This window comes from Myotis daubentonii, chromosome 5 (genome assembly GCF_963259705.1).
Source record: "Myotis daubentonii chromosome 5, mMyoDau2.1, whole genome shotgun sequence".
In the NCBI taxonomy this organism is placed as follows: domain Eukaryota; kingdom Metazoa; phylum Chordata; class Mammalia; order Chiroptera; family Vespertilionidae; genus Myotis; species Myotis daubentonii.
The window spans coordinates 91,046,705-91,067,429 of NC_081844.1; the positions used below are offsets into that span (position 1 = coordinate 91,046,705).

The following is a 20,725-nucleotide window of genomic DNA, read 5'->3' on the forward strand; positions in this document are numbered from 1 at the left end:
AAAAATAAAACACAACACAACATCAAATTATGTTTTACCATCTACAATTCAGTTACATCCAAACATCCTAAGACCAAACAGAGTTCCCTGCCCAGAGCGGGGAATTAAAATGAGACACATGAAGGTGAATGCTGAAGATCAAAGTTCCAGCCGAGGTCACAAGTCTTCCATTCAAACACACTCCAAAGCTTTTCGTTTCAGTCTATTAAAGTGTTTTACAGGAAGTTCTTTAAAATAATTTCATCCCAGACACCAGGTTTCTTCAATGATACACAGCTTCATGACATTTGTTTCCATCCAAAAGGAATACAAAGTAATTTTTATTGTTGTCTCTTTTGGTAGCGTAGAGAAGTACAACTTATCAGCCAGATTCCTTTAGCCATCAATGAGGGAAGGCGAGGTTAAGTAGAGACCTGGGCAGAGCTGCCTGCTGGATTCCACTTGTCTTTCTGAGGGTGTGACTTCAGAAGTGTTAAATCACATTTATGCCACTACAATGATTAGTACTAGTAATCTTTTTTTAGATGATAAAAAGGAAAATACCTAATGGACATAAAAACGGTCAAAAGATTCTTTCCGCAGGTTAATGCCCCCCCCCTCCCCCTCCAAAAAATAATACAAAATGAACATATAATTGGGATGGAAACTCCATTGGATATTCCAATTCACCCCACTGCTTGCTCCCCATAGAAGGGGAACAGGCATTAAGTTTTATTAGTAACGTTATAGTAACCAGATGTGTCAATGGCAGCTTATTTGAGGTCCATCAATCAAAGCATGGCTATTGTTTTCTGACTGTCACATCTGAACACATTCAGCTACTATGGAAACTACAAAGGAAGGAAAAATATATTTATTCCAAGATTCGTTTACTGGGATTTTTAAGCGCCCTGTCTTCTGTAGAGCCCCAGAATGGTGATAATGTGCTAGGGGCTGCTGTGTTTCCCAGCATGAGCTCCCATTCTCTGAGGGTCCTGAGAAGGATAGTGGATTGGTCCTGGAGCCCTCATGAAAGGAGGAGGTGGTCCCATTGGGTGGAACATATGTGGCCCAAAACCTGCAGATGGGAGAACAAATATGTTAGACTTGCAGTTCCCCTGACCACCTTTCAAACCTCTGCATCTTTCTAAGGTCAACACCACTTGCACATAAACCAAATGACAAGGAGCTTCAGAAAATGTCATTTCATAAGACTTGCTTAGAAATGTCTCCCTGTATTACTTCCTCGGTTTGAGAATCCATTCCTCTCAGTTCAGGTTAACAGAAAATTCCACAGGACTCAAGGTATCTGATAATATGCCATCTGAGCCCCTGCTAGCTATCAAACATGCCAATCCTGCCAAGCAGGATTCCTCAGGATCTGGGAGGTGAGGAAGAAATCAGGCTGACCCTGATTTGATGGAATCAAATGATGAAAGACCCTGTCATCATTAAACTCAATGATTTATATTAGAATGGAGGGTGTTCTAAACCAGGACTTTCTTCAAAGAGTATGGGAATTCTGCCACAGGGGCACTGGCCACCTGTGATTTACACTGTTCACACTGTCACTGACATTTTTTTAAAAAATGTACTTTATTGATTTTAGAGAGGAAGGGAGAGGAAGAGAGATAGAAAAATCAATGATGAGAGAGAATCATTCATTGATCAGCTGCTTCCTGCATGCCCCACACTGGGGATCAAACCTGCAACCCGGACATGTGCTGAGACTGGGAATCCAACCGTGACCTCCTGGTTCATAGGTCGACACTTAACCACTGAACCACACTGACATTTTCTAGAGCAGCACTATACAAACTGCCAGTTCTTCAACTGTGTACTCCTGGCCACCAACAAGGTAAAGACTGTGAGCCAAATGTAACTAATTACACAACCAAGCACACTGTTTAGTTTGTCTTATAATTTTTTATATCAAGACTTTCATTCACATTCTAGCACAAGCTCCTTATCTTGGTATACAGGTAACAACACTTTGTGAACTGGTGGACGTCCACAGCCTGCACTTTAAGCAGTGGTGCTCTAGGGCATCAGGATTACATTAGAACAGGGAACAAACTGGCCATATGTCACTGTAATCGATGAACTCCTATTCTGATTTTAAATATACTCAGATCTTTAGAAAACTGGTGACTTTCCCCTCCTCGGCAGGCCAGAAAAAAAAGAAATATCAGGAATCCTAACAAATCAGATTTACTTGAGGATTCTATGAGACAAACTCAAAGGATGTAGACCAATAGACATGACTTTCAAAAGAACTTTTAGGGCTAAGTCAGACTTATTTACTAAGAAGGAAGGTAGAAGTTACCTGGGGGTGGGGGTGGGGCAATTCCAGGGGGTGGCGGCAGGGCGATGTTCACCACAGCTGGAGGGCCACTGGGGGGCAGGTTGAAGTAGTTGGCAGAGGCTTCTTCCTCTGCTGCAGGAGGAGGGGGAAGAGCTGGAGGAGAGAAGAGAGCCAACAGTTAGAAGGGAAGACAACTGTGCAATGTTGTTTCCACTGCCTTTAAATTTGGGAGTTCTGAGGGGAGACGGAGCTGTTGCCGGAGCCAGAGACCTGGGTCTCCTCCAACACTCAGGGATCATCAGAGCATCTGTAGCTAGCAAGAAAGCCTGCACTCACCTCCTGGCAGGCCTGGAACAGGCTCCAGCTTGATGCCAGAGTCTGTGGTTCCGTCTTTCTCTTTTTCTTTTCCTCGGGCTGCTTGGGACCTGAGAGACAGACATACACATCAGCACTGTGCCCCTTCTCTCACATCTCTACTTCTCAGGCTTCCTAGTCAAATGGACTTTCTTCACTCCTTGCCCCACTTTTTCCCTTTAAATGTCACAGTGCAGTGGATAAGATCAAAGGGTTTTTGCTTTGCTTTTTTCTAAAATATACTGATTGATTTCAGAGAGGAAGGGAGAGGGATAGATAGAAACATCAGTGATGAGAACCATTAATCGGCTGCCTCCTGCACGCCCCACTGGGGATCTAGCCCACAACCTGGGCATGTGCCCTAACCAGGAATCGAACCATGACCTCCTGGTTCATATAGGTCGATGCTCAACCACTGAGCCATGCCAGCTTGGCACGACCAAATGTTTTGAAGCCAGAAAGACCTGGGTTCATAACTTGCTGGAACTATTATAAGGACTAGAAGAGGCAACCTATGTATATTTAGTACACAGCCTAATTAGCACCCAGGAAGCACTCCATAAGGGTTGCTGCTGCTATCAGCAATCTTTTCCGTGGCTCCCGGTGAGAAACATGTTCCCCTGTGAACTTTCAGGGCATTTCATCACTTTCAAACCTAAATTAGTTTTTCTTCCCCACTGGGCAGTCAGCCTCTAGAAGACAGAATCTGGTCTAATTCATTTGTATCCACCTTCAGGCCCTGGCATTATACTTAGCCTAGAATAACTGGTCACAAAACACATGAACCCTCAAAGATTACTACACCAAAACCCAGAATAACAGTCCAAAACAGGATACTCTGAACATCCACAGGAATGAATGTTAGATAGATAAGGAAATATTCTTTTTGACCCATTCACCAAAAGCTCACTAGCCCCAGGTAATGAAACAGTTTTCTTGAAAATCTCAAAGATATTTTAAAATAGTCTATCCTCACCTTCCCCATTTCACATTAAGTCGACGGCCATTGACAATTAGCTTATTAAAGGACTTCTCCGCAGCCACTTCAGCAGCCTGCCTTGTGGCAAACTGGATGAAAGCACATTGCTGTCTCTGTACCACGGTGATCGTCCGAATCTCTCCAAACTGGTAGAAATGATTTCTGAAGGGATACAGGCAGAGAAAAATGGTAACAACACTCATGTTCCCAGGAGGGTGAGAGCAGGCTAATCACTCTTGTACTGACTCACCACAAGGTACATGGCCCCATGGTTATCTCCCTAACTACCTGCAGGTAGTTTCCCCAATACCTTACGTACTATGAGGCTGCGTATTGAGAGGAAAAGAAAAATAATGGACAAATAAATTTTATTCAACATCTCAGGATCTTCCCCATGGAGGAAAGGGGGCCCGAGTAAGTTCCTTAAGGACCCTAAACCCTAGATAAAGGGATAGCCAACTATAGCCTCCATGGCCCATGAGCCAAGAATGTTTAAAGAAATGTTTTAAAAGGTTGTAAAAAGAGGAAGAGAAGGAGAAGAGCCAGCCACCCCCTGGAGACTGTCTAGCTCACTTAGGGTGTAGTGAAGACAGGCTACCAAAGCAGCTTATAAACTTATAGGAGTTTCTTTACCACTTTCTCTCTTTGGGAGAGGTATTTCCACTCTCTGCCCAGATGTCTCATTTAGCTGACTAAAATACACGCTGAGAACCATACAAATTTACCAAATGCCAATCTCTTTAAAAAGCCAACAATGTAAACCATAAAAGTCTTATAATGGCAAAACTTCCCTTCCCCTACATAAGTAAGCCTACTTGATTGTGTGCCCTATTCTAAAAACTCTATTTGGCTATTAGGCCAAAGAGAATCTCATGTAATTATCACCACATGCAAGAATGGACTAAGCACTGCTGATGAACATTACTACTCTGGCATCGTAAAGAACAATTTTATAAAAATTCTAGTCGGCATATTTACTGACTATAAACTAATTAAAGAAAAATGTATTTTTAAAGGATTATCATGCCTGCCTGTTATTGCCCCCCCCCAAGTTATTCCAAGACAGCTAAAAGCAAAAAGAGCTCATAAAATTATATCCACAAACCTTAGATCTGTCTCAGTAATGGTATCACCCAAACCACCAACATATAGTGTGGTGATAGTCTTGTCCTCTGGCGGGTCCAAACGAGGCATTGTTGAAGCCCGCTTTAGAAGCTTATCTGCCACAGGGTCATTGATTCCATAATATCGATCTTTAATGTTCTGATCAGCAAGAGGGTCATCTGGATCTGTAGGCTTCTCATGTCTGTGGTTCAAGAAAGAACAATGCATAAAGATGAAACAAAACAATTTATAGGTATCACCCAACAGTAGCTACACCCAAATATATACCCAGAAATGCCTTTTAAACTAAAACCTCGGTCATACCAAAACAAAGTTATTGATATAGAGCTGATATCAAGTGATTTACTGTATTACAAGGACTTGCCAGCCTCCTGAAACCCATTGAAATGACCATCTAGGGCGGCAGTTTCCTTAGAAATACTTTTGGCACAATTCACCCCCAAACAAAGGGTAACCAAAACATCATTCTCTCTCTCAAGGTCAATAGTTCTTAACATATTTGAGGTCTTGCATTTCACTCAGAGTCTGATTAAAGCTATGGACCCAGGCCTAGAAAACGAAATAATTTTTTTTGGTGGGGGTGAGATTAACCAACCCCAAGTTAAGAGCTCCTAATCCACATGCTTGGCAGTCCTGACGGAAACATACTCACACACCCTTAGATGCCTGGCCTTAATCTGACCTCATCAACCCATTGAAATTCAAGCCAGTGAGACCATAATAGTGAAGATTTACAACTCAGGGTAAACATCTGTGTTATACAGCACAGTAATTTAGCTTCCCAACGCTCAGTTATAAGTAAAAGCTCCATTACATGTAAAAACAATTTAATCAAGCTTTTCTAAATTTAACAGTCTTAAGATATGAGATATACCACACTAGTTGTACAGACTTTGAGATTTTAAGGCAGAGATTGTTTAAACTAGCACCTCCCACTTCTTAGATGACTAATCATCTGAAAGCAAATGCTGAAAACGCACTTCAGCTCTTACCTGTATGGACATTCCTCTCCTCTCTTACACTCTCCTTTCACCCAGAAGGAGCAAATGTGGGGTCGATTCCTTTTGTAGTAGGGTGTGGTCCGGGCCAGTTTGAGCAGCATGTCACTGGTGGATGTGGCTTTCCCCAGCATGCCAACTGGCCGTGTTCCATCAGAGTTAGAAATCTACACACAGGGATGGCAAATTCAAAAGATAAATTATATAAACTGTGTCAATCCACTAGGATTCTTTTACCAAATAAAAGACTACCTCAAGAAAGTGGAAGCATACCTCCCTCTCCATATTCTGTGTGTAGTACTCTTTGTTGACATCTGATTTTGGCATGTCATCCTTAAAAGACAGCCCTGCATCACGAACCTGGATGGGCAGCCCTGGTACAAAGGAAAGGAGGAAAAACAGGCATATTTAAAAACATTGCTGAATATACACACAGAATACAGTATCATCCTTTTTCAGTACCAGAGGCTTTACTCTATTTTTACTGAAAATATTTAGCACCATCAGGCAAATATTGCTACGGAGCATTCTAAGAAATTGTCCTAATTCCTGAGCTAGCATGATTCTGAAACAAATGTTTTAGAAAATTTTTTAGATGAACAAACTTTGGGTATAGTCAGATTTGACTTGTAAATTAATAATGTATCTAGCCCGGACGGTGTGTCTCAGTGGACTGAGCATCGCCCCAGGCACCAAGTGTCCATCCAGGAGCTAAGAGATCACGGGTTCAATGCCCAGGTTGCGGGCTCAATCCTCAGTAGGGGGCGTGCAGGAGGCAGCTGATCAATGTTCCCTCTCATCGATGTTTCTATCTCTCTCTTCCTTCCTTTCTTGCTCTCAAAAAAAAAAAAAAAAACCGACACAAAAAAACCAATAAAAAAATATTTTAAATAAATGCAAAAAGTGGTTCATTTTAGGTTAGTCCTACAGATTGTCTGGATAGTTATGGTCTTTTATGGGGTGATTGTATTATAGGACCAGAACCTCTCCTTAACAAACATATAAATAGGTGACCAGGGCCCTAGTTGGTTTGGCTTAGTGGATAGAGCATCAGCCTGGGGACTAAAGGGTCCCAGGTTCAATTCTGGTCAAGGGCACATGCCCTGGTTGTGAGCTCAATCCCCAGTAGGGAGTGTGCAGGAGGCAGCCAATCAATAATTCTGTCTCATCATTGATGTTTCTCTCTCTCTCCCCCCCTCTCCCTTTCTCTCTGGAATCAATAAAAATATTAAAAAAATAATAGCAATACTGTGACCAGGACTGAGAAACAGAGCAGCTTTCTGAATTTAACCTATATAAACTTGTATTTTCCTTTTACCGTACAGCAGAAACTCTTGTGGAAAAAGTATTTTCTCATAAACAAGTCACTTTCAATTAAGAAAAAAAGCACTTACTCTGAAACAGTGGCAGCATATCAGTCCTAACAATACAGTTGAGACAAAAACCTAAAGCAAGATTAGCCTATAAGCTTCTAGTAGGAACTGTGGAAAAAAGCTTTGGATCTAGAAAGAAGCCCAAGGCAAAGAAATTACCTACCATAGGAACAAGGCCTTTACCTCCCCTTGGCTACAGAGGCACATAAGGGAGTTTCAGGCTAGTTCTAATTAATTCCCAACTTTTCTCTACGTTCCTACTGCTGTTCAGGAGTTCTCTAGGATCACCTAGTATGGTTCTCCCCTTACAAGAAAAAGCAGACCACAGCACACATTCCAAACTGGGGTCAGAACAGAGGTAGGGTAGACATGGGAGGTGAAAAGACTGGTTTGTTGTCTAGGGCACCTGCATACTTTCAGATTTATTGGACAGGGCAAACATACCATACTCCAGATCCAAGAGGCAAGTCTGACAGACATTCTTCAATTTACTACACGTTTGGCACACTTCAGTCTTCTTGAAACGCATGCGGACTCCGGGGCACCAGCGAAACACTGTGAATGGCCTGGCACAAATCTTTAACACAAAATAAGAGCCACAGAGTGTGAACAGTCCTGACCTGGACAATGAATCCAGACTTAATAACAACGGGGGATTCAAAGAAAGGATCCCCAAATCTAGGGTTTACAAGAAACCTTAGCAATCCTCTAGCCTAAATGCCATTTGATATTTCAATCATATTTACAACACTCTGCCCCAGGAGTAAAAAATTCACATAGCGCCCGGACCAATTTGGCTCAGTGGATAGAGCTTCGGCCTGCAGACTGAAGGGTCCCAGGTTTGATTCCGGTCAAGGGCATGTACCTTGGTTGCCGGCACATCCCCAGTAGGGGGTGTGCAGGAGGCAGCTGATCGATGTTTCTCTCTCATCGATGTTTCTAACTCTTTATCCCTCTCCTTTCCTCTCTGTAAAAAATCAACAAAAATATATTTTAAAAAAATTCACATAGCACAGAAAGAGGAATTTTCAGTCCTCTCCACCCCATTAATAATGTGACCCTTAATCCTTTTCGGGGTGAGTGGGGAGTGTCATATACTCCTTTGAGAATCTTATGACAGCTGTGATCTTCCTCCGCAGCTAAAATTCTCATATGCACAATCAACACTTGGTATACAATCTCAGGGGGTTCAAAGCCCATCCACAGAAACCAGGGTAAGAACCCCTATATTGAAGGGCTCATTTTCTTACCTCACACACTAAACAGTTAACAGCCAATGCGTACATAAATGATATATGAAAGTTGCGTAGCACTGACTTTTACTGGAAGACCTCAAAGCTCAGCAAGTTGAAAGCTAATTTGGTAGAAAAAAGGAAAATAAAATGAAATAATTACTCTGTAACAGACATACTTACTTTGCATTCCTTCCCGTACTTTTCTTTGGTCTGAAATAGAAAACAAACAAACAGAAAAGAACTGGAGTTCCAGAAAAAAAAAAAAAAAAAAGACTAGATGTCTGCTTCTTCCCCCAATACAACCCAGGAAGTGCGTATGGCATCCTAAAGGGTGTGTGTGTGTGGGGTGGGGGGGTGGGGGTATAAATTCTAATCACCGACTGTGAGTTCTAACCTCTTAAGAATCTTATGGATCTAACACCAAGTAGCATGTGTCTTTAAACAGCCACAACTTTCAGGCTCACCACTGTCTCCCAAGAATGAAACCTCCTAACTCAGCGGTTCTCAACCTGTGGGTTGTGGCCCCTTTAGGGGTCGAACGACCCTTTCACAGGGGTCGCCTAAGACCATCAGGAAACACATATTGAATATATAATTACATATTGTTTTTGTGATTAGTCACTATGCTTTAATTATGTTCAATTTGTAACAATGAAAATACATCCTGCATATGGGATATTTACATTACGATTCATAACAGTAGCAACATTACACTTATGAAGTAGCAATGAAAATAATTTCATGGTTGGGGGTCACCACCACATGAGGAACTGTATTAAAGGGTCGCGGCATCAGGAAGGTTGAGAACCACTGCCCTAACTGTTCCCACAGTTCCCGATTCAGGAAGGATGTAGCCATGGCCAACCCATCTTTTAAAAAGTTTAGTCAGAAAGTAACTAGCACAGACCGTGCGGATATCCTGCATATAGTAAACGTTCCCTTCCCATAAGCTATTCAACATCTTGCACAAATCAATCTATCAACACCTGGGACGGATCCCAATAACAGAGTCCTGATTACTATTCAATGGTAACGAATTTAACCCTTATTTGTGATGACAGGGAACACCTGACATTAGAGAGACAGACACGGTGCAGTGGCCAAGAGGCGTTTGTTTAGGAGCAAGGACACCCAGCTTCCAGTCCTGTGTCTCCGAACTTGCTGAGGTCCCTGGAGTGAGACCATATGAATTTAAATCCCAGCCCCACTCATGACTTGCTAAATGAACAGACATAAACCCGGCTTCTGGTTAATAGATCCATCTCCCAGGTGAATGCTCAACAAACCCAAGCTGTATTATATGACTCCTACATCACGGAACTGTCTGCGTTTCAAAGCGACAGAATAAGCATGACAGTCCTCTGTAAACTGTCACAGACCCGGCTGGTACAGGGGCACCGTTACTTCCGCCTGCTGGGCCGGGAGCAGCACTTCGCGGACCGTGTGCAGGGACCACCACGTTGACAGAATGCCAACGACCCCGCTTCACACACCCTCACTCACCATTCGGATATACGGGTTTTCTCCAAGACACGTCTGGCACAGGATGGGGAAGTCCTGGGGACAATGGGAAATCTGGTTGAGGGCCAGGCTCCGAAGACCCCGCCATCTCAGCCACACCGGCGGGCAACGGGGAGACGGGGGTGGGGGAGGGACGAGGAGCGAGGGCGGGGAAGCGCAGGGCAGGAGCCCGAGGTCCAGCGCGGGGCCGGTCGCGGGGGGCGCGCCGTCTGCCCTTCCGGCGGCGGCGGCGGGAGGCGAGCAGCACGGAGAGAGGAGGAGGCAGGCATGCAAAGGGGGCTGGTCTCGGACCCTGGCTGCGCCCCCTCCCTCCACGGCCGCGGGAGGGCCGCCCTCCGGCCTCCCGCCCCAGCCCGGCTAGGCCGCGGCGCTGGCTCCTCCCCGGAGCTCCCTCGGCGGCGCCGCGGCCACGCTGGGCCGGCCGGCGGGAGGCCCGGCCTCGCCGCCCCTTCCCGGCCTCGCCTGGCGGGCACACTCACCGCATCCTCCCAGTTCTGCCTGTTGTAGGTGTTGGAACCCAGAGAAGTCGCCATCTTGAGAGCGTCCGGAGGCAGCCGCCGCTTCCGAGTTAGCAGATAGGACCGCCACAATCCCGACAGGTCCCGGCCTGTGACGTCTTATTTGTGCGTCTCGTGCGCCCTTGTACGTCTTGACGTCACCCGCTCGGACGTCGTCCTGATGTGTTAAACCCTGGAGCTCACTCCTGGGTGCATGCTTGGGATGAAGAGCCACAAGTACATCTGGTTTATTTAATAGTTGAGTGAAAGAATAAAGGAGCAAGTAATGAGTGAGGGGGTGGGGTTCAAGCAGCGTTAGCTCCCACTGGGCGCTTATGCCAAAGCTGGGCGAACGTCCCGCCGTGCCAGTCAGTGTCTTATTAAATGATCACAACCACGCCTGTAGGCAGTGGTTCTCAACCTTCCTAATGCCGCGACCCTTTAATTCAGTTCCCCATGTTGTGGTGACCCCCAATTTCATTGTTACAAGTTGAACATAATTAAAGCATAGTGATTAGTCACAAAAACAATATGTAATTATATATGTGTTTCTGATGGTCTTAGGCGACCCCTTGAAAGGGTCATTCGACCCCCAGAGGTTGCGACCCACAGGTTGAGAACCGTTGCCTGTAGGGTTGCCAGGATTAGCAAGCAACACAGAACGTCTAGTTAAATTTAAATTTCAGTTAAACAACGAACCACATTTTAGTATAAACATGTTCACTTATACCCCAAAAATGACTCATCTGAAAGCCAAATTTAGCTAGAGGTCATGTATTTTATCTGGTAACCACTACCCTCTGGGCAAGTATGATTGTCCCTCTTTTATAGGAATGGAAACAGGTTGAGAGAGATTAAGCAACTTGCTCATGTTCATCTAATAAGTGGTGAAGCCACAAATCCAAAGACAATAGTACTGTCTTTCTAACTTCTGAAAAGTGTCTTAAAGATCAATACAGGTATTGTTTTATCGTTTGGGAGACAACTTATAACCACTCTGCCAGTATTTTACTAATTTCAAGCATTCTGGTACCACGTTCATAATTTTTTTACATATCCCATCATCAAACTACCTAAGATTTATTCCCTAATTTTTTTTAAATGAGGTTTATCCTATCTAATAAAAGAGAAACATGGTAATTAGCATACGACCCCTACCCTTCCCATTGGCTAATCAGCAAGATATGCAAATTAACTGCCAGCCAAGATGGCGGCTGGCAGCCAGGCAGCTTGAAACTAACATGGGGCTTGCTTGCTTCAGTGACAGAGGACTCCAACGTTCCCCACCTGCCTTGCCGGCCTCTGAGCTTGCAGTTTGAAACATTGTAACAAATATAGAAGCTAAACAAAACCCCAGAAACCTGCTTTCAGCAGCAGAGGTCTCAGAGCTGGAGCCAGAGCTAAAGCTGGCCCAGAATAAAAAAAAGAAAGAAAAAAAGGAGCAGTTGGGAGCTTCAGTCACCCGCCAGCCTGAAAACAGCCCTCAGCCCCTCACCCAGACTGGCCAGGTACCCCAGTGGGGACCCCCACCCTGAAGGGTGTGTGACCAGCTGCAAACAGCCATCATCCCCTCATCCAGGCTGGCCAGGCACCCCAGTGGGGCCCCCCACCCTGATCCAGGACACCCTTCAAGGCAACCAGCCAGCCCCACCCATCCACCAGGCCTCTATCCTATATAGTAAAAGGGTAATATGCCTCCCAGCACCGGGATCAGCGTAGCCAAGAGGCCTCCCGGCACCAGGATCAGCGTGACAGGGGGCAGCACCCAAACCCCCTGATCACCCTGCGGCTCTGTGTGTGACAGGGGGCGGGGCCACAACCTCCCTATCCGCCCTGCTCTGTTCGTGACAGGGGAAGGCGCCCCAACCTCCTGATCAGCCCTGCTCTGTGCCTGATACGGGGGAGCTCCCCAACCCCATGATCGCCCTGCGGCTCTGTGTGTGACAGGGTGCGGCGCCCCAACCCCCTGATCGGCCCTGCTCTGTGTGTGACAGGGTAGAGCCATAACCTCCCCATCGGCCCTGCCCTGAGTGTGAGAGTGGCGGCGCCCCAACCCCCTGATCGGCCCTGCTCTGTGGGTGATAGAGGGCGGCGTCCCAACCCCTTGATCCGCCCTGCTCTGTGTGTGACAGGGTACGGAGCCCCAACCCCCCTGATGGGCCCTGCTCTGTGCGTGACGGGGTGGCGCCGCAACCTCCCCATCGACCCTGCTTTGAGTGTGACAGGGGGCGGCGCCCCAACCCCCCAATCGGCCCTACCCTGAGCGTGACTGAGGGTGGCATCGCAACCTCCCAATCCGCCCTGCTCTGTACATGACAGGGGGTGGCGCCCCACCTCCCCAATAGGCCCTGCTCTGAGCCCGACCAGAGGCTGCACCTAGGGATTGGGCCTGCCCTCTGCCACCCGGGAGCAGGCCTAAGCTAGCAGGTCGTTATCTCCCGAGGAGTCCCAGACTGCGAGAGGGCACAGGCCGGGCTGAGGGACCTCCCCTCCCCCTCCCCCACCCCAGTGCACAAATTTTTGTGCGCCGGGCCTCTAGTTTAATGTATAATTTCTGTACAGAAGTTTACCTTCTAATTGTACAGTTAGGGAACTTTACATACATTCACCACAATTATAGACTAGTTCCACCCCAAGAATTCCTTTGTGCCCAAATCAATCCACTTCCCACATACACTGTCAGTGGCAATCACTGGTCTGTGTTCTGTCCGTATAGTTTTGCCGTTTCCAAAATATTATAAATGGAATTCTATATAGCCTTTATGGGTCTAACTTCTATTTCTTATGATATTGTATTTGAGATTCACCAATATTGTTAGACATTTCAATAATTTGTTCCTTTTTATTTCTGAGAATTCCATTGTATGGGTAGACCAGGGGGGTTAAAAAATTCCATTTGCCAGTTGATGGACATTTGAATTGTTCCAGATTTCCATGAATATAAAAGCCATTACAAACATTCATATATGGGTTGTTGTAAGTACCTAATAGTGAGATTATTTGATGATATGGTAAAGATATATTTTCCTGTATGAGAAAGCACTTGGGTTTATCTGAGCTTCTTGGATCTGTGGTTTTTGTCTTTCATTATATTTTGAAAATTCTTAGATGTCATTGGTTCAAATATTCTCCTGCCGTCTCTTTTCCATCTGGAATGCTAATTATACATATTAGGCCATTTGAGATTGTCCCATAGATCTGGAATATTTTGTTGTTGTTTCACCCTTTGAGGGTGGGGATCTGTTTGGATCATTTCTATTGACCTATCTCCAAGTTTCCTGATTATTCTTCAGCTATGACAAGTCTACTGATGAGCCCATAGAAGACATTCTTCATCTCTGATCCTGTTTTTTATTTCAATTTGTCTCTTATAGTTTCTTCTTCTTTGCTGAAATCTGTTCACACATATTATCCATATTTTCAACTAGATTCTTCAACATGTTAATGAGAGTTTAGGTCTTCGTTCAATAGTTCTAACATCTGGATCATATCTGTATGTAGTTTTGACTGTCGATGAAAAATGGCTTGGTTTTTGTGTATCTCATTTATTTTCTTGATTGCCAGTCAATGCTTATATAGCACTAGAGACTGCGTAAAGAGTAGTAATGCTTGGAAATGGACAAGCCTCTTCTTCTGTCAGGCTGTGTGGGTTTGGTCAATTTAGTCAGGAATTGAGCTGGGTTTGGGTTTTGTTGTTGCTATGGTTGCCTTCAGTGTACCTCAGCTTTCATATCCTCCAGCATTATTTTGTGCTTTAGGTTAGAATTGAAGAACTTTTCTTAAGGGTTGATATTTCATCCTTAGCTTTCAGCTGTCCTGCATACCTGCACCATTGTGGTTAAGTCTGTGCATTTGCTCACCCTCACCAGCTGATGTTTGTTACTAGCTGCTTCCTAGGTGGTTAGTGGTGGAGAGGTCAGGGGTTCTTTGTTCTAATTCAGTCTCAGTCTTAAGTAGGTCCCTTGTGGCCAGGTCTTGGAAACAGGTCTTTTCTTAGTATTTCTGCCCCTCCTCTCTGTGGCAACCGAACCGTCTTGTATTTGCAGCTGGCCCTTCCTATAGTGAGTGGTAGGAAACCTTTAGTGGAATTGGTATAGAATCCTGGGGCTGTCAGGACTGTCCCTCTCTAACTTGGGTTTTTTCTTACCTTGTTCCAGCAGCAGTGGAGACAGGATTTGTTTCACCCCATGACTTAGGCCTTTACGCTCCTTATGAGGGAAGGTATAGAGAGGCAAGCTTTCATGTCTTTTCTAAAGTGGCAGCAGATCCCTCCTGCATGCCTCCAAACCAACGGATGCTCTCAGAGTTCCAGCACCACTCCCTGTCCCTGCGGGTCTTTCTTGTGAACACCTGGTGAAGGTCTTGGGAGGAGCTTGTGAATGCATGCAAGCTTCCTTAGTGTCTGAAGCTCTCTGGGGTTTTAAAATGCCATGTTAGCCCAGAGTTGGCCTTTAACAATTCTTTCATTTTTTTTGTTGGTATCCTCTTACCTGCGCATATGTGCTCAACACTTCTTCCTCCCATGCTCTGCTACAGGTGAACCACTCTATATGTCTGATCTCTTTGGAGGATCTACCCCTCCTTAAAATTCAGAGTATTTGACTGCTCTGCCACAACTCCTGAGTTCCACTTTTATTTATTTTTTAAATTTTTTTTATTGATTTCAGAGACGAAGGAAGAGATAGAAACATTAATGATGAGAATCATCAGTTGGCTGCCTCCTGCATGCCCCCTACTGGGGATCAAGCCCACAACCAGGGCACATGCCCCAACTGGGAATCAAACCATGACCTCCTGGTTCATAGGTCAATGCTCAACCATTGAGCCACACAGGCTGGGCTCCACTTTTATTTTAAAAGGAAAATTTGATCACTTCTGTAAACAGAAAATTAGTATGTTTGGTTTTTTAAAAACGTATTTATTGATTTCAAAGAGGAAGGGAGAGGAAGATATAGAAACATCAATGATGTGAGGGAATCATTGATTGGCCGCTTCCTGCATGCTGCACACAGGGGATCAAGCCCACAACCCAGTGCCCTGACTGGGAATCGAACCGTGACCTCCTGGTTCATAGTTCGATGTGCAACCACTGAGCCATGCCAGCCGGGCTAGTATCATGTTTAGATGTAGCCTTAAAAACAAGTACAAGGAAAATTTTTTTAGTAAGTAGCTACTGTTGTCTGCCAAAGGCTCTGAGCCAGAGGCCTATTAAAAAAATGTTAGATGTGACAAACATCAGAGTGATTCTTTTTCCTTGATTTTTAAAAAAGTATGTTTTTCTTGATTTTAGAGAGAGGAAGGGAAAGGGAGAAACATGGATGAGAAACACTGATTGGCCACCTCCTGCATGCCCCCTCCTAGGGATTGAACTGCAACCCAAACAGGTGCTCTGACTGGGAATGGAACCAGCGACCCCTTGGTGCATGGGATGATGCTCAATCCACTGAGCCATACCTGCTGGACTTTCCTTGATTTAACCAGAAGGATGGGGGCTGAGGGGACAAGAGAGGAAACAACTTTCTCACCATTTGATTCCATATTATTTAATGTTACATTCATTTAACACTTAGTCATTATCTTATGTAGGTGTCTCACATCTAAAGTGAAATATATTTCACTACAGATGCCCTGACCATAAGAAAATGAGGATAAAGTACAGGAGTGCCCTCTTATTTGTGTGGGATACTTTCCAAGACCCCCAGCAGATGCGTGAAACCATTATAGTACTGAACACTATATATACTATGTTTTTTCCTATACATACATACCTTTACATCAAGGAAGCACTTTATGGTGTCTCCTTGGCATATCCCAATTGCCAGCATCTTAGGGGCCATTATGAAATAAAATAAGGGTGATTTGAACACAAGTGCTGCAAAACCAGTAGTGGATCTGATAACCAAGACAGCTAAATGACTAATGGGTGTGTACAGCTTGGACAGTTAGACAAAGGGATTATTCATGTCCCAGGTGGGAAACAGCATGAGGTTTTACCATGCTATTCAGAATGGCATGCAATTTAAAATTTATGAATTGTTTCTATCTGGAATTTTCCATTTAATATTTTTGGACCATGGTTGACTGCAGGTAACTGAAATTCTGAAGAAGGGAAAACTATATTAACAATTGAGCAAGTGACTTAGCTCTGAGTTTTTTGTTTTGTAAGCAGAAATATTTTTAAATATATTTTTATTGACTTCAGAGAGGAAGGGAGAGGGAGAGATAGAAACATCAATTATGAGAATCATTGATTGGCTGCCTCCTGCACGCTCCACACTGGGGATTCAGCCCGCAACCTGGGCATGTGCCTGATTGGAAATCAAACCGTGATCTCCTGGTTCATAGCTCGATGCTCAACCACTGAGCCATGCCTGGCCTGGCTAGCTCTGAGTTTTTGTTTGCTCCAGGGTGCCCTTTGAATGGAATACATGAGAAACAGATGACAAAGGGGCCTGGATTTGGCCCCGAAGGAGTTTGTAATCCAGCAAAGGAGCTACACACATACAAAACCCCATCATACAAGGAAGAGGTGCTACAGATGAAGATCACACCTAGATGGAAGAGATAGGAGGAGGAAAGTAATTTTGAAGGTGCAGTGAGAGGGAGGAGTATTCGTAGAGGAAACACCAGAACAAGAAAGCTCAAGGCAAGCAAGATATTTGGCTTATGACAGAGAGACATATGTAGATGAAAAAAAGATAAAAGATCAACAGCTATATAAATAAGAAAAGGATATAGTATTACTCAACAAATAACGGGTGCCTGCTATTCGTAAGGCATTGTTCTAGGCTTCACAGATACGGTAATTTTTTAAAAGACAAAAATCCCTGCACTGTGGAGCATATGTTCTAGTATGAGTACTCAGAAAAAAAAGCAAAACAGAGTACACAGTTTATGGGATGGTGCTTAATGCTATGGGGGTGAGGCCACAGAGGGGGATAGGAAATGTATTTAGTGGGGAGGGCAGTTTACATCATTCAATGTGGCAGTGAGGGAAATAGCCTCACAAGGAAATACAGGGAAGGGCAAAACAGATGAAGCAGGTTGAGTGGCTACTAGTTGGGGTTGGGCCATTTTATATACTTGAAAGGATGTCTTTGGGAGCAATGACCAAGGATAGAACCTGGTAGAAACCAGCAACATAACATTTATATAATGGTTCTGAATGTGTTTATAAGGAGCTCAAGTAACATCTACCCATACAATGTTACACTGAACCAACTTGATCTGAGGTTTTTGGCTTAGTTCACGTAAAGAAATGGGCGAAGGAAGCATGCCCTACTGACTCTCATACAACTCTCTGGACTCCCTCCATCTTCTGACTGATCCATGCTGTTCCAGTCTTCATGAAACCAAACCAAAGACACCCAAGCTTCGTCTGCTTTATTTCACTACATTAAGCAATAAGGCAAAACAGGAACCTGCCATTCATAAAGATCAAGGAGTGCCCCTCATTCCCAAAAGGGACCACAAAGGATGTTTCTTCACAAATACACATGACATTTGGCTCATTACACCTACAAGCATTCTGAACAAAAGAAAACGTTGGTGGGCTAATCAAATCACAAATCCAAATTAATTTTGCCTTAAGTTTCCAAAAGTGTAGCCTCTAGTGCTAATGACATCTAATTCGCCTGCAGCGGTGCACACTGACTGTGCATTAAAATCTAATCTAATATACAAAAGCAACAAGAAAATTCTGAGTTCACCACCTGCTGGTGGCGAACCATTTTTACTCACACAGAATACCAGCTTGCACTGAAAACTTTTTTGAGGAAACAAATCAATGGCTCTGTTATTCTGTAAGTTCATTTGGCTCATGAAGAAAAACATTTCAATGATCAAAAGTGTTTTTGTGTTTCTGTGTCATAGGGGGTGGGGGTGATGAGACCCATTACTTCAACCTTATTACTTTTGGGAAAAAATACCAGCTATATGCCATAAATATACAACATACAACTGTGTGTAGTCTATGCAAATGTGTAAACTAAGAAAGCTATTGTCTACTTTGATGCTCTTTCTCCGCTGGCAGATGGGAGCGGTGGCTTCACAGTAAGGTAGTGAAATAAAAATTAATTTGACACTCTGTGGGGATCACAACAAATTAAACTATTTCTATAGTTTGCAAATTTGTTATACAACACCTGCCCCAACTTTTAAGAGGCTAAACCTTACTTATTATTGTCATAATATTAGGGGTATTTTTTCTTACTGTAGCATATATATTACTCTGTGGAATATTGTTTTATAAAATTGGCTTGATCTTAAGAGTACCACTTAGTATCTTTCAAAGGCTTCTTAAATGTAGTTATCTTCCAGGGAGCTGGCAAGATTCTTGGTCCTGTCTATATCCTAGATTTCTATATATCTTAACCTTTTCTTCTAAACTAAAGGCTTGAACTTAAAAACAAAACCAGGGTAAACCGAAAATTTCTCTTTTTACCAAAAGTCTGTTGGCCATTTGCTAACAATGCGTTTATAGAAAGTGTGGTACAGCTTGTGGTCTACTGTCTCAAGTTTCATTGTAGAAAACATCACAGAAATTCAGGTTAACAACCCAACTCCAGGATACAGAATGGAAATAGAATGTGTGCTGTTAGGCAAATGTTCTGGGCTGCTTGCTGAGCTATTTTACAATCAAATGGTCTTATTTGACACACCATGTGATAAAAGTCAAACTCAGGAAGGGGAAAGGTTCTTTCTTAATATCCAGTTTGGGATTCAAGAGATTGTAACTGTTTCAAATCAACGGAAAGAACATTAGTTGAGGTCATGCTTACGACCTAACCTTTTAAGATGTTTTGTGCATTCCAGAAGTGAACTTGTCCACCAAGTTTTCTTTGGGCCCTTTCCAGGTCCCAGATATTCAGAATAATCTATTGAGTTAAAGAGGCAGAGCAGAGAAGGGGTGTTGAGTAAGACATATCAAGACTGCCTCCCTGTGGAAGCATTAATCCCTGGGTATTACAGCAAAATTTAAAGTGAATGGAATTTGCCAACCCCTGATATGACATGTAAGTGCCTTCTTCTCAACTTCTTAAAAAAAAGTTCCATATTCTACTTGGAAAATTTTTTTAAGAGCAACCAATAAATAAGTATCCTATATTCACTCAGAAGAGAGCAAATGAGAGAGCCTTAAGAATTTCCAATCATCAGAGCTAAGACAATGTGACAATTCCATTTTTCTGTCACATGGAAATCAATGGCACGGTGGTGGCCATGAGGGCAAGTGAAGAGACATGTTCAGACTGCTAGGTTATCTCTAATGGACGCAGGAAGCAGGTGGTACATTGAGACCAACGCCAGATTGTGGCCAACAGGCCTACCTTTCAGTTATAATTTTCAGTTCGTCTGTGAGATTACGATCCTGTGTGAGGTCAGACCAGGAGATAGTGTGTCAGTTTCTCAAGTGGTAACTCTAATGCCACCTGAGGAACAGCCACCCCTTTTCCTCAGATGGAGCTATGCTGTTGTATTCAACGTGCAGGGTTCAGCGAGGGAGACACAGACTTTCTGGTGTTAACAGAAGCGAGAGGAACAGCAGTGCCCTGTGCTCCTCATGCCTGGCCTAGGCCCGCCCTCCCAGGACAGGACTCAGTAGTGTGTGGGACATTGTTATAACGAGGGCTAGTGAAGCAGCTTCCATGTTCTAACGTGGACTTGTGGTGACACTGTCCTTTGGGCTCTGCCCACCAGTGAAACCTTTAAGGAAGAAGTGGGCCCAAGCTGAGTTCCACATGCTGAGTGAGCCAGATGACTTCTGTGCCCTGGTCACTCTCTTCGATGGGGCGGATGGGCGCTGCCAGGTTTTTAAAATCATGCTTCATCTTAAAGCACACGGTCACTTCGCCCTCCTCACGTTGTGGGGTCACCTTGATGAAAATGCCCACTTTGTTGGCCTTTCTGAAGGCTATAATGCTATGGGAGGAAATAAGCACAGTGTTAGGCAGGTCACAAGTCAGCCAAGCCACTACGACTTACAGTCATTTTATGGCCCAACAGGAAATCCCTGATGACAAGATAGAACCACCATCCTGTTTATCAGCAATGAAGAGTTTCTTCAGCAAAATGTTGATCTCCTTATTTTTTAAGTGTTATAAAAGTAAAATATAATCAAGTTCAAATGGTAAAAAGTAAAAGCCTTTCCCCTTATTATTTCCTTCTGCATGAGGGAAAAACTGCAAACACTTTGCTTTTTACAGTAACCTACCAGGTATTTTTCTGTATTTATAATTTTCTGCTTTTTTAACCAACACAAAAGGGACACATTATTCTACAACTTGCTTTATTTTTCACTCTGTTTATCACGAACACTTTTCCATATTGGTACATAAAGATCTTCTCCATTCTCCTTAGGAG

General features: G+C 43.9%; 2 protein-coding genes across 6 annotated transcripts in view; both read right to left on the reverse strand.

Moving 5' to 3' along the window:
• Positions 1–10,496, reverse strand: RBM22 (RNA binding motif protein 22). Of its 4 annotated transcripts, none has more exons than XM_059698913.1 (11): positions 10,349–10,496; positions 9,852–9,905; positions 8,529–8,558; positions 7,558–7,690; positions 6,014–6,114; positions 5,735–5,907; positions 4,723–4,923; positions 3,615–3,779; positions 2,621–2,709; positions 2,306–2,437; positions 1–1,057 (listed from the first exon to the last, which is right to left on the reverse strand). In XM_059698913.1, exons 1-11 carry the CDS (start codon positions 10,400–10,402, stop codon positions 927–929), a joined length of 1,263 nt encoding a protein of 420 aa, XP_059554896.1. In that variant the 5' UTR covers positions 10,403–10,496; the 3' UTR covers positions 1–926. The 4 variants fall into 4 exon arrangements, with proteins under 4 accessions (XP_059554896.1, XP_059554898.1, XP_059554900.1 ...); XM_059698915.1 differs by lacking the exon at positions 8,529–8,558 and adding an exon at positions 8,364–8,467 and having other exon boundaries at positions 10,349–10,443; XM_059698917.1 differs by lacking the exons at positions 8,529–8,558; positions 9,852–9,905 and adding an exon at positions 8,364–8,467 and having other exon boundaries at positions 10,349–10,470.
• A 7,238-nt stretch (positions 10,497–17,734) lies between these two features.
• DCTN4 (dynactin subunit 4) overlaps positions 17,735–20,725 on the reverse strand; it is a 33,559-nt gene continuing 30,568 nt past the window's right edge. For both annotated transcript variants that reach the window (XM_059698918.1, XM_059698919.1), the window contains one exon: positions 17,735–20,284. In XM_059698918.1, coding sequence (XP_059554901.1) covers positions 20,071–20,284 — 214 coding nt within the window. In that variant the 3' untranslated portion in view covers positions 17,735–20,070. The remainder of the gene's footprint in view (positions 20,285–20,725) is intronic.